Source organism: Lethenteron reissneri, chromosome 31 (assembly GCF_015708825.2).
Source record: "Lethenteron reissneri isolate LAM-NWPU_2019-01 chromosome 31, ASM1570882v1, whole genome shotgun sequence".
NCBI lineage: Eukaryota > Metazoa > Chordata > Hyperoartia > Petromyzontiformes > Petromyzontidae > Lethenteron > Lethenteron reissneri.
The window spans coordinates 12,071,706-12,086,027 of NC_083809.1; the positions used below are offsets into that span (position 1 = coordinate 12,071,706).

Below are 14,322 nucleotides of genomic sequence, written 5' to 3' on the forward strand. Positions count from 1 at the left end.
CCACTGGTATGTGACTAGGTTTCACTGCCCCACTGATATGCAACGAGGTTTGACCACAACATTGATACAAGATAAGGTTTGACCACCACATTGATACGCGATGATGTATCACCGCCCCACTGATACACGACGAGGTTTCAGTGCCCCACTGATATGTGACGAGGTTTCATCACCACATTGATACGTAATAAGGTTTCAGCACCCCACTGATACACGACGCGATTTCACCGGCCCATTGATAAGCGACGAGGTTTTACCACTACACTTGATACATGACAAGGTTTCACCACTATACTGATACACAATAAGGTTTCACTGCCCAATTGATAAGTGACGAGATTTCACCACCATATTGATATGTAACCAGGTTTTACCATCGCACTGATTCGCGACGAGGTTTCTAAACAACACTGATATGCGAGGAGGTTTCACCATCGCATTGATACATGATGAGGTTTGACCACCAGATTTATACGTGACGACGTTTCACTGTCACATTGATACGTAACGAGGTTTCAGCACCCCGCTGATACACGACGCGGTTTCACCGGCCCATTAATAAGCCACGAGGTTTCACCACCATACTGATATGTGACAAGGTTTCACCATCGCACTGATACGCAAGGAGGTTTGAAAAGCACACTGATACGTGAGGAGGTTTCACCGCCACACTGATACGCAATGCAGTTTAACCGCTGCTGTGACACACAACAACATTTCACCGTTGAACTGATACACGACGAGGTTTGACCACCACATTGATACTTGACGACGTTTCACTGCCCCACTGAAACGCGACGAGGTTTCAATGCCGCACTGATTAGCGCTGATGTTTTACCGAACCACTGGTATGTGACTAGGTTTCACTGCCCCACTGATATGCAACGAGGTTTGACCACCACACTGTTACATGACGACGTTTCACTTCCCCACTGATACGCGACAAGGTTTCACCACCACACTTATACACGAAGAGGTTTCACCTCCACACTGATACGAGACGAGGTTTCGCCACAGCATTGCAATGTGATGATGATTCACTGCCACACTGATACGCGTTGATGTTTCTTTGAACCACTAATATGCTATGAGATTTCACCGCTGCACTGAAACGCAACGAGATTTCAACACCACACCGATAATCGAGGAACTTTCACCACCTCACTGAAAAGCGATGAGATTTCACCGTCGCTCTAATACGCGATGAGATTTCAATAAGACACTTTTTGTTGAGGAGGTTTCACTGCGCCACTGATATGTGAGTAGGTTGCATCGCCCCACTGATACACGATGATGTATCACCGCCCCACTGATACACGACAAGGTTTCAAAGCCCCACTGATATGTGACGAGGTTTCATCACCACTCTGATAGGCGACGAGGTTACACCAATGCACAGACACATGGCAAAGATTCATTGCCGCACTGATAAACGATGAGGTTTGACCAGCACACTGATATGTGAAGGTCTAGGTGAGGGTTCTTGGGAGAATCTTGTTGAGAGTCTGGATGAATATTTGGGTGTGAATGTGAGTGAGAGTCTGGGTGAGTGTCTGGGTGAGAGTCAGGGTGAGATCTGGTGAAAGTTTAGGTTAGATCATCTGGGTCTATGTCTGTATGTCTGGGTGAGAGTTTGGTGAGTGTCTGGGTGAGAGTCTGGATGAGAGTATGGGTTCGTATCTGGGTGAAAGTTTGGGTGAGTGTCTGGGTGAGATACTGGGTGAAAGGCTGGGTGAATGTGTGGGTGAGCGTCTGGGAGAGTGTCCTCTGAAGAATCTTGGTGAGAGTCTGGATTAATGTTTAGGTGTGATTGTGTGTGAGAGTCTGGGTGAGGGTTTGAGTTAGAGTGTCTGGGAGAGGGTCTGGTTGAAGGTCTAGGTGAGAATCTGGGTGAAAGTGTGGGTCAATTTCCGGGTGAGCATCTGGGTGAGAGTTTAGGTTAGTGTTTTGGTGAAAGTCTCGGTGAGTGTCTGGGTGAGAGTCAGACTCCACCCAGGAACTCACCCTTACTCTCAACCAGACTCTCACCCAGACTCTCTTAACTAAATTTTCACCCAGACCTAATCCACACTCTGTAACCCGGAAGCTCACTCAGACACTGACCCATACACTAACCCAGACTCTCACCCAGACTCTCTCAGCCAAACTTTCACCCAGACACTAACCCACACTCTGTCACCCAGAATCTTACCCAGACTCCGAACCAGACTCTCGCCCATGCTGTCAACATGATACTCACCAGACCCTCACCCATAATTACACCCACTCTCTAACCTGAACTCTCACCCAGACTCTCACCCTGACCTTCACTCAACACTCATCCAGACACTCACCCAAACTCTCACCCAGACATACACACAGACTCTCTAACCTAAATTCTCACCCAGATCTCACCAAGACCCTCAACCAGACTCTCACCCAGACACTCACACAGAATCCCCACTCTCTGTCACTCTCTGTCAACCAGAATTTCACCCAGACACTGACCCAGACTCTCTCACCCATACCCTTTCACCCAAACTTGGTCACCCAGACACTCACCCAGACTCTTTCACCTAGACTCCAAATGCTAACCAGACTCTCAATCCGACTCTCACTCCGACTCGCACGAGGACTCTCACCCAGAATCTCACCCAGACTTTCAGTCAAGTCAAGTCAGATTTATTGATCACATACCCATGCATACATAAGTTACATGGCAGTGAGATTATTTGTTCCCGCATCGCTCTCTCTCAACTCGTGAAAATTGGCAACAAAAATGTAAACAGCAGCAACAATATTTTAAAATATTTAAAAAGTATTAAAAACTAAGTAAAATCGCTGTGCAGGTGATAAAAGTGACATGTGCAAAGCAGAAATACGGTCCCCATGCAGGTGAGCTTGTAATGCAAAATGTTCTTGTTTGGTTAATGTCTAATGCATTCGGTGGGGAGGGGGGTGTGAATGGGGATAGGGGGGCAAATTCAGGGTTGGTGGGGTTTGGGCAGATATTTCATGGGGCTGTCCTCAGCTCAGCATCCGCATGGCCTGGAGATCGAGGCTGTCCCTGAGGCAGTTGGTGGAAGCCGCAAGCTGATGTAGCTTCGCTTCCTCTTGGATTGTTTTCTGATGAAAAGGCCATGGCCCCAGTGGCTGGAATCGCCGATGATCTTTTGAGCCATCGCGATGCACCTCTTGGTGTATAGGTCTCTCAGGGTGGGCAGCACGCCGCCTGTGATCCGCTGGGCGGACGGCATCAGAGTCTGAAGCCTCTGCAGGTCCCGTTCAGTGCAGTTACCATACCAGGTGGTGATACAGCCAGTCAAGGTACTCTCAATGGTGCATGTGTAAAAGTTCCTGAGAACAGGTGCGGGCATGCCACATATGCTCAACCTTCTGAGGTTATAAAGGCGCTGCTGGGACTTCTTCATCAGTGTATCCACGTGCCGGGACCATTTCAGGTCTGCTGAGATGTGAACTCCAAGGAACCTGAAGCTGTTGACCCTCTCCACTGATGCCCCGTTGATGGCATGTGGTTACCCCACTTCTTGAAGTCCGGAATCAACTCCTTAGTTTTTTTCCGACATTGATCTAAAGGTCGTTTCCTTGACACCACCTCGAGAGTGCCATCACCTCATCCACGTAAGCCGTGGTGTCGTTGTTGGTGATCAGACCCACCACTGTCGTGTCGTTAGCGAACTTGATGATAGCGTTGGAGCTGTACCTGTTTGCACAGTCGGTAGTGTAGATGTACAGGAGGGGGCTAAGCACACATCCTTGCGAGGCACCTAAGTTGATGGTCAGGTAAGATGAGATGTCATTGCTCATCTTGACCGCTTGCAGTCTTCCCGTTAGAACGTCCAGTCTGGGTGAGAGTCTGGGTGAGAGTTGTTGGGTGAAAGTATGGGCGAGAGGGTCTGAGTGAAAGTCTGGGTGAGAGTTTAGATGAGAGTTTGGGTGAGAGTGCGTGAAAGTCTGAATTAGAGAGTCTTGGTTAGAGTTTTGGTGGAAATTGTTAGGTTAGAGTCTGGGTGAGTGCGTCTGGGTGAGTGTCTGGGTGAGAGTCTGGGTGAGAGTCTGGGTGAGAGTCTGGGTGAGAGAGTGTGAATGAGAGTCCTCGTGAGAGTATTGGTGAGCCTCTGGGTGAGTATGTGGATGAGGGGCTGGTGAGTGTCTAGGTGAGTGTCTGGGTGAGGATCCTCGTGTGAGTCATGGTAAGAGTCTGGGTGATTGTCTGGGTCAGATTCTGGGTGAGGGTCTTGGTGAGCATATTGATGAGAATCTTTTGAGAGAATGTGGGTGAGTGTCTGGGTGAGTGTCTGGGTGAGAGTCTGGTGAGTGTCTGGGTGAGTGTCTGGTTGAGTGTATGGGAGGGAGTGTCTGGGTGAGAGTCTGTATGAGTGTCTGAGTGAGAGTCTGGTGAGTTTATGGGTGAGAGTCGATGTGAACGTCTGGATGAGAGTGTCTGGGTGAGGGTCTGAGTGAGGGTTGTTGGGTCAGAGTTTGGGTGAGAGAGTCTGAATAAGAGTCCTCGTGAGAGTTGTTGGGTGAGACTCTGGATGAGAGTCTGGGTGAGAGTCTTGCTGTGAGTGTCTGAGTCAGATGGTCTGGGTGAGGGTCCTCTTGGGAGTCGGGGTTTGGTGGTTTTGGTGGTTAGTGCTCAAAGCAGCAGCATGCCTCCCGACTTGCTCTCTCACTACAGTTAGATTTTAGCGTTTAATGTAATGTATTGTTGTTGTTTGCTTTAATTAGCGTCGTTACCAAAATGTGTACCAAACTTGCGATGATTACCTATAATAGACAAATATTATTGGACATCTGAGAGAAGAGCTTGCTTTCCCAAGGCAGCCTGCCCAGAGACGACCCTTTTTTTTTACCAGACAACAACATAAGACGAAACGCGGAAGAAGAGCCAGCGTTCAGATGAGGAATAGAAAATAATCTCACCATACTTCAATGCCGAGCATATTCTTGTGTAATGCACAGTCCCTGTTTAACAAGGTGGATGATGTGCGGGACAGGATTGAATTCCAACGGGAGACACGAGACTGCAATGTTCTGTGTTTCACGGAAAGCTGGCTTTATGGAAACATCCCGGACGCAGCCATCGGGGTAACAGGCTTCTCTCCTTTTCACCACGATCGGACTTTGGACAGTGGGAAAACAAAAGGTAGCGGATTGTGTGTGATGATCAACTCATAATGGTGTAACGTGAGTAATGTCTCAATCAAAGCATCTTTGTGTTCACCAGATGTAGAGTTTGTGATCCTATCATTCCGACCTCATTACCTCCCGAGATAATTTCATGTGATTGTTTTGTCGCTGTGTACGTCCAACACCACACCGGCTATGGACATATTACACAAAACAATCTCTGCACTAGAAACCAAACCTCCGGACGCTGCTGTGATTGTGATTGGGGACTTTAACAGAGCGAACCGTGCGAGTGTACTCCCAAAGTTTTACCAACATGTGAAATGCACCTCCAGTGGAGACGCCATCTTGGGTCACTGTTATGCAATGCTGAAAGACGCCTACGAGGCGTTCCCCTGCCCACCGCTCGGGAAGTCCGACCACAAGGTGATCTTGCCGCTGTCAAATTACAGCCCTCTCTTAAAGAAACAGGCTCCTCCCACTACAAGAGTAGTCCAATGCTGCTCAGAAGAAGTAGAGGCCAGACTCACGGTTGGCCTGGAGGATACAGACTGGGATATGTCTAGAGATGCGGTCTACAACAGAGTGGAGGAATTTGCTTCGACAGTGCTAGGTCATATCAAGTTCTGCATGGACATTCCTGTGCCAACCAAGATGACGTTCTTACCAAAATGACAACCCCTGGGTTAAAAAAGCGGCAGTCAAAGCAGCACTGAAGGACCGACACAAAGCATGCAAATCCAGAGACCCCACTGAAATCAGGGGGACCAAGACAGTCAATCACAAGCCACAAATCACAATCAGCTGCGAGACAATCAGCAACGCCTCCCTCCCCGACCAGTGCAACACCTTCTACGGACGGTCCGAGGCACACACAGCTATCCCTGCACCTCCAGCTCCACAGTCCCCCCGCCTCCCCCTTCATCCCCCAATCTCCATCTACCCCCACCGCACCGACCACAGCTCTCCTGCAGGCGTCCTTTGGCTCAACAGAGGCGAGGTGACAAAGATCCTCCGGCAGGTTGACACCGGCCCAGACGGGATACCGGGGCGTGTCTTCAGGGCACGCGCACCGCAGCTGGCCCCTGTGTTAACAGACACTTCAAGCTTTCCCTCGCCCAGGCTGTCGTTCCAACATGCCTCAAGACGTCTGCTATTATTCGGGTCCCATAAAAGGCCAGAATTACGTGCCTCAAAAACTACAGATGCGTAGTGCTTACTCCATCATCATGAAGTGCTTCGAGTGGGCAATCAGGAAACACATCTGCTCCATCCTACCAGATACACTGGATCCCCTGCAGTTTGCGTATTGCTCTAACAGGTCCACGGGCGACGTTATTCCTATTACATTGCATAAGGCACTTTCCCACATGGAGGTGAAGGAGGGTAACTATGTGAGAATGCTGTTTATCGATTACAGCTCAGCATTCAATACCATAGTGCCCTCCATCCTAACCTCCAAACTGGAGGCCTTGGGTGTGAACGCTACCCACTGAAGTTGGGTGCTGGACTTTCTAACGGGAAGACCGGAGGTGGTCAAGGTGAGCAATGACATCTCATCTTACCTGACCATCAACTTAGGTGCCTCCCAAAGATGTGTGCTTAGCCCCCTCCTCTACTCCATCTACACTACGGACTGTGCAACCAGGTACAGCTCCAACGCTATCATCACGGTCGCCGATCACACGACAGTGGTGGGTCTGATCACCAACAACGACACCATGGCTTATGTGGATGAAGTGAGGACACTCTCGAGGTGGTGTCAAGGAGAAAAACCTTGAGATAAATGTCGGCAAAAACTAAGGAGCTGATTCTGGACTTCAGCAAGAGGGGTAAGCACATGCCACTAACCATCAATGGGGTCTCAGTGGCGCGGGTCAACAGCTTCAGGTTCCCTGGAGTTCACATCTCAGAGGACCTGAAATGGTTCTGGCACGTGGATACACTGATTATTTGGTTCTTTCGGTTAAGTCACGTCTAAAGATAAAATAATAAATGAAATTAAATAATTTATTATTTTATCTTTAGACGTGACTTAACCGAAAAAAACAAATTAAATTAAATAATTTATTATTTTATCTTTAGACGTGACTTAACCGAAATAACCAAATAATCATTTACTGCAGTCACGAAAGTTCTAAAATTAAGGGTGGATACACTGGTGAAGAAGTCCCAGCAGCGCCTTCATAACCTCAGCAGGCTGATGAACTTTGGCATGCCCGCACCTGTTTTCAGGAACTTTTACAGGTGCACCATTGAGAGTACCTTGATTGGCTGCATCACCACCCGGTACGGTAACTGCACTGAACGGGACCTGCAGAGGCTTCAGAGGGTGATGTGGTCTATCCAGCGGATCACAGGCGGCGTGCTGCCCACCCTGAGAGACCTATACACTAAGAGGTGCATCGCGAAGGCCCAAAAGATCATCGCCGATTCCTGCCACCCGGGCCATGGCCTATTCATCACGAAACAATCCAAGAGGAAGCGCAGCTACATCAGCTTGCGGCTTCCACCAACTGCCTCAAGGACAGCCTCGATCCCCAGGCCATGCGGATGCTGAGCTGTGCAGAGCCCTATGCAATATCTTTCCAAGCCCCTCCAACCCTGATGTTGCTCCCCCCTATCCTCATTCACCTCAACCACCCCCCTCCACTGACTGCACTAGACATTAACCAAACAATAATTTGTTTTGCTAAGCACAGCGATTTTACTTAGTCTTGAATACTTTAAATAGTTGTTTTAATATATTTTTTAATATTGTTGCTGCTGTTAACATTGTTGTTGCCAATTTACACAAGCTGAGAGAGAGCAAGACGGGAACAAATTATCTCACTGCCATGTAGCTCATGTAGGCATGGGTATGTGATCAATGAAGATGACAAGAATTGACTGAACGTCTGGGTGAGATTATGGGTGAGAGTCCTCGTGCTAATCGGAGATCAGAGTCGGGGTGAAAGTCTGGGTGGGTGTCTGGGTGAGTGTCTGGGTGAGAGTCTGAGTGAGAGTCTGGGTCAGGGAGTCTGGGTGAGTGTCTGGGTGAGTGTGTGGGTGAGTGTCTGGGTGAGTGTCTGGGTGAGTGTCTGGGTGAGAGGGTCGGGGTGAGTGTCTGGGTGACACTCTGGGTAATAGTCTGGGTGAAAGTTTGGGTGAAAGTCCTCGTGAGAGTCGGGGTGAGATTCTGGGTGAGTGGCTGCGTGAAAGTCTGGGTGAGAGTCTTAGTGAGAGTCTTGGAGAGGGTCTTGGTGAGTGTCTGGGGGAGAGTTGTTGGGTGAGTCTCTGGATGAGTGTCTGGGTGAGTGCCTGGTTGAATATCTGGGTGAGAGTCTGGGTGGACGTCTGGGTGAGAGTCTGGAATATAATCTGGGTGAGTGTCTAGGTTAGAGTCTGGGTGCAAGTCTGGGTCGGTTTCTGCGTGAGTGTCTGGGTGAGATTCTGGGTGAGCGTCTAGGTGAGCATCTGGATGAGAGTCTGGGTGAGCGTATTGGTGAGCATCTGGGTGAAATTCCGGGTGAGGATCTGGGTGAGTGTCTCGGTGAGGGTCTGGGAGAGGATCTGGGTGAAATTCTGGGTGAGAGTTTTGGTGAGAGTCTGGTCCTGTGTTGGGTGAGATCCTGGATGAGACAGTAAGGGTCAGAGTCTGGGTGAGAGGGTCTGGATGAGAGTATGGCCGTATGGGTGTGGGTCATGGTGAGAGTCGGGGTTAGTGTCTGGGTGAGAGTCTGGGTGAAAGTTTGGTAGAGTGTCTGGGTGAGGGTCCTTGTGAGAATATTGGTAAGCACCTGGCTGAATGTCTGGGTGAGGGTCTGGGTGAGCGTATTGGTGAGTGTGTGGGTGATAGTCTGCGTCAGTGTTTGGGTGAGGTTCTGGGTGAGAGTGTTTGAGTGAGAGTAGCGGGATGTGTATCGGCGTGTTGTGGTTGGTGAGTAGCGAGGTGAGTTGCCAAAGTGATTTACCATCGTGAGTATCGTGGTGAGTCGCGGGTTGACGATGTTGGTGAGTAGCGGGGTGAGTAGCGAGATGAGTAGCCAGGGTGAGTAGTGGGGTGAGTAGCCAGGGTGAGTGTCGTAGTGAGTAGTGGGGTGAGCAGCGAGTTGTGCATCACCGCCGAACGGTGCGCGTGCCGGTCCCAGCCCACCCTCCTCTATCCACCTCCTCCACTTCCTCCTCCACCTCCTCCTCCACCTCCTCCTCCTCCACCTCCTCCTCACCTGCGTCATGAGGCGGTCGGCTCCGGTGCCCTCCTCGTCCTTGAACTCCACGTCGGGGTTGTAGTTGGGACTCAGCTCGGCGCGGAACCGCTCCGAGCCGCGCGCCACGCGCCCCGCCCCGCCGCCGCTGGCGCCCCGCGCCCCCTCGGGCGCGCGCGGCACGAACTGGCGCAGCGACAGCGGCGAGAGGCGACGCGCCGGACGGCGGCGGCCGCCGAGCGAGCGGCCCGGGCCGCACGCGACGGCGCCGCGCGGGAGGAGCGACGCGCAGACGGCGGCCGCCGCCAGCGAGAGCCACAAGAGGCGAGCCGAGCGGGGCGGACCCATCGCGGTGGGGACGGGGGGGGGGTCCAGGGGGGGGGATAGGGGGAGGCGCGCGGGGGGGGATGAGGGGATGGGTGGAGGGGGTGCAGATGAGAGATGGTCGGGAGAGATGGAGGGTTTTGCAGGCGACCCAAGGTCCCTCTGGCGAATGGGACCAGCACCACCCCCCCCACTGTCCCCTCGAGGCGTCGCCTCCTTAAAGCCACTCCATTGACGACTGCACTCCAGCGACGACGATGATGATGACGACGACGATGATGATGACGATGATGATGACGACGACGATGATGATGACGACGACGATGATGATGACGATGATGATGACGACGACGATGATGATGACGATGATGATGACGACGATGATGATGATGACGACGATGATGATGATAGGGGTGCGGAGGGACGATGCGTGAGACTCCCTGCGGGAAGTCGACCTCTTGGGAGGGTGCCGCTTGGAGAGTCTCTGAGTGGGACGCGGAGTGGGCGAGCTCCGCCCGGCGGAGGCGGGGGGGGGGGGTCCCTGGTGGACGGGCCGAAGAGCACCGGCTGGAGGGGCTCTCGACGGAGTCTCGGCGGGACACGATGAGGGGGTCCTGGTCGTGACGCAGACGGTGATGCAGACAGACGGTGCGAGTCTCAGAGTCGCAGTCGCCAGGAGAGCCGAGTCCGCCGTGAGGGATCTTGATGAGAGAGAGACAGAGACGGTCCCGAGCCCCTCGCCTTGGGAGCCCCCGCGGAGTCTCGCGTTGCCCCCCCCCACCTCACCCCCCTTCCACCCAAACACAGTGCGGACCCCACAGCCCCCTACGCGCCGCGCGACCAGCAGCAGCAGCCGCCTCGAGCGTGGCCGGGACTCGCCACGCGTGACAGAGACAGTGAGAGAGCGTGAGAGAGTGTGAGTGGGAGTGCGTGAGAGTGCGTGAGATAGAGAGTGTGTGAGAGTGTGTGATTGCGTGAGAGAGTGTGGAGTGTGTGAGTGTGAGTGCGTGAGAGAGGGAGAGTGTGATTGAGTGTGTTAGAGTGAGTGAGAGAGTGTGTGAGAGTGAGTGAGTGTGTGAGAGTGAGTGAGTGAGTGTGTGAGAGCGAGTGCGTGGGAGTGAGCGAGTGAGAGTGTGTGAGTGAGAGTGAGTGAGAGTGTGTGAGTGAGAGTGTGTGAGAGTGAGTGAGTGAGAGTGTGTGAGTGAGAGTGTGCAAGTAAGAGTGTGTGAGTGAGCGAGTGAGTGAGTGTGTGAGTGAGAGTGTGATTGTGCGTGAGAGTGAGTGAGAGTGTGTGAGTGAGTGAGAGTGTGTGAGTGAGCGAGTGAGAGTGTGTGAGTGAGCGAGTGAGTGAGTGTGTGAGTGAGAGTGTGATTGTGCGTGAGAGTGAGTGAGAGTGTGTGAGTGAGTGAGAGTGTGTGAGTGAGCGAGTGAGAGTGTGTGAGTGAGCGAGTGAGAGTGTGTGAGTGAGAGTGTGATTGTGCGTGAGAGTGAGAGTGTGTGAGTGAGTGAGAGTGTGTGAGTGAGCGAGTGAGAGTGAGTGTGTGAGAGTGAGAGTGTGTGAGTGAGTGAGAGTGTGTGAGTGAGCGAGTGAGAGTGTGTAAGAGTGAGAGTGTGTGAGCGAGTGTGATTGTGCGTGAGAGTGAGTGAGAGGGACACGCGCACGGGCAGCGCCGAGCGGGCTGTGAGAGTCGCCCCCTCCCTCTTTCCCCCTCCCCCCCGCGGAGACAGAGCGGCAGGGTGCCTCGTGATTGGCTGAGGGGTGGGCACCCTCCCCCGCCCCTCAGCCCATCGCACCCCCCCCCCCGCCCCCCCATTTCACTCCAAATAAACTCAATTCCCCACACCCCCGAACAATCACAACAATCTCCACCACCGACGCCCCCCACTTGCCAGCCCCCCACAACAACCACACCCCCCCCCTCTCCCACAACTTCCACCCACTCATTGCCCCCCCCCAACCGCCACAATCACCACCCCGCACCCTCCCAGCAACAACACAACCTGGACTGTCAAAGTCAATACCTCACGGCCCCCCACAATCAAACCTTCACGAACCCATAATCCCCCCCTCCACCCCCCTTCCCGAACGGAATCGATAAATAATCGATGAGAATCCCCCCGCCCCCTCCCCCACTTTTCTACCCCCAGCCCCACCCCACCCACTCCCCCGCCCCCCCCACTGATAGAACAGAGCACGCGCATCGATCGGAGCCCGGCGAGACGCGGAGAGAGGCGGGGAGCGCGAGAGAGTGGGGAGACGAGGGAGAGAGTGGGAGGATGGGGGAGAGGGAGGGAGGGGGGGAGACGGGGGAGAGAGTGGGAGGGAGAGTGGGGAGACGGGGGGGAGAGTGGGAGGGAGGGGGGGGAGAAGCGGGAGAGAGTGGGGAGACGGGGGAGAGAGTGGGACGGAGGATGAGAGTGGAGAGACGGGGGAGAGGGAGGGAGGGGGGGAGATGGGGGAGAGGGACGGAGGGAGGGTGAGAGGGGGGGGGGAGACAGGGGAGAGAGTGGGGAGACGGGGGAGAGGGAGGGAGGATGAGAGTGGGGAGACGAGGGAGAGAGTGGGGAGACGGGGGAGAGAAAGGGAGGGTGAGAGGGGGGGGAGAGAGTGGGGAGACGGGGGAGAGGGAGGGGGGAGAGAAAGGGAGGGTGAGAGGCGGGGGAGACGGGGGAGAGGGAGGGAGGGTGAGAGGGGGGGGAGAGAGTGGGGAGACGGGGGAGAGGTAGGGAGCGGGGGGAGACGGGGGAGAGGGAGGGAGGGTGAGAGGGTTGGAAAGAGAAACGGGGAAAGATGTTTACCGCGGGGTTCAGCATCATCGGTTGCAGAATTATCATCGTTGTGTGCCCAGTGAAGCCTCGCTGAGTCTCAAGACTCGTAATGAGGAGGGTCCTGCCAGCTGTCCGCAGTGGGGAGCGATGTTGATGCTGCTGCTGAGTGATGAGCAGGGTGATTGTTCCACGTGTTGATGTTTGTTCGATACAGGTGACACGAGGTGTTTCATCACAACGTCAACGGCATCATCGATGCACGATCCTCATCGTTTCATCTTTACCATCGACACATCATCGACACGTCATGGGCACGTCATTGTCAAGACAATGATGATCTCAGCATCAGCATGCGTAACAGCAGCAGCAGACGCATCACCGCTCCCCAACCTCAGACACAACAACAACCACCGCCATTCACCACTCAGCGGTGGTGACGTCGCCACGGCGCTTGTGCCAGGCTCGGTGTACCTTGTGGCCACTTGAACTTCCGAAAGCTCGCTGACAGGAGGTCATGGGACAGACCCAGGTGCCATTGGTTGATTGACTGAGATGACTGGCAGGTCCACCACCTATACTCCCTACTGCTGTGTTTTATCCGCCCGGTGTTCCACTCGTTGTTGTGAGCGTCGCTCTTCGGCCCACCGTTGTTGTTGGAGGGCGACTGCCTCCAACTGCCCAGCAGCGTTCTTCACGAGCCTCCTCCACAGAGGCCGATCTTGACACCGCTGATGCCAGTCATAGGCATGTCAACTCAGCTCCACATCCTCTTGTACCGCATCAGCTGTTTGGGCATGCGTTACCTAGGCATGCGGGCTACATGACCCAGTCAACGCAGCCTCGCCTGCCGGAGGAGATCACTGATTGGACTGTGTCCAGATCCTTCAAGAATCTGGCTCCGCATACAATTCAGTGTGGTTAAGCCCAAGATAAATCGTAGGCAATCTGGCCTAAATGTTTCACACCGGCGCATATGTTCGTTTAAAGGGTCCCACGTTTCGCAAGCAGAGAGAAGGTAGGGCATCACTGTTGCCAAGAAGATCCGAAGCATCGTATGGAATGACAGACCAAGTAGGTTCCACACATCGTTACGCAGCGGATGAAAATACAATGCCACTCGACTAATCACACTGATTATGTTATGACCAACATACCCATACATGCACACGGGTTAACAGCGTGTATTGTAGCTGATGAGATAGATCTACTCAGCCCGTGCTGCTTCTGCTGCTGTGAACTCGGACCCATAGCATAGAGACTTTTAAACAACTTTTATTGCCGCCAGCAGCAACAGCACTGGAGGCAATTCCGAAACGAAATACAGTCACCAGCAAACAAATAGCAAACACCATAAATCCACGCGCTGTGGCGCTAGATGCGCCGCGCACAACACAAAATTAAAGTCACGTGGTGATGGTGGTCATCGCGAGCGCCATGACGACGAGCGAGCGTTTCAGAAGGTGAACACGACGGTGCCATCCACGCTGGTACAGAGAGGGCCTTTTCCAGCCCCCCATCGTTCAAGAAGACATGCACATCACCGACATGTGTGTGGTATGCATGCTCCAGCCGGAGTCGCGCCTTGAGCAGGCCCCTGAACACTGGAAGCACAGAGCAGCCGTCAGTGTCACCTTCCAGCATCTTCTTTCTCGTCCTGTACACCGCCATCTTCGCCAGAGCACAGGCGAAGTTGGCGAGGTCATGGCGCTTGTTAGCCAGGTAAGGCACCACACCCCATATACGAAGCTGCTGTTGTAGAAGGGCACCCCCAGTTTCCTGAAAATGTCCTCCAAAAGGCGGAACATCGGTTTGAGGCGCTGGCAGCGTAAGTACTGGTGGGGAGATCCTCCCTGGCACCGCAGTAAATGCACAAGTCTGTTACCCCCGGCGAGATTCGGTTGAGTCACAC

The 14,322-nt window shown here is 53.3% G+C and overlaps 1 protein-coding gene across 1 annotated transcript in view; it reads right to left on the reverse strand.

Annotated features, from left to right (window-relative positions):
* The window catches only part of LOC133349862 (indian hedgehog protein-like), a 116,363-nt gene extending 106,695 nt beyond the window's left edge, over positions 1-9,668 (reverse strand). Inside the window, exon 1 of the mRNA XM_061563667.1 lies at positions 9,342-9,668. Within this exon, the coding sequence (XP_061419651.1) occupies positions 9,342-9,668 (327 nt within the window). The remainder of the gene's footprint in view (positions 1-9,341) is intronic.
* Between the last annotated feature and the right edge of the window lie 4,654 nt (positions 9,669-14,322).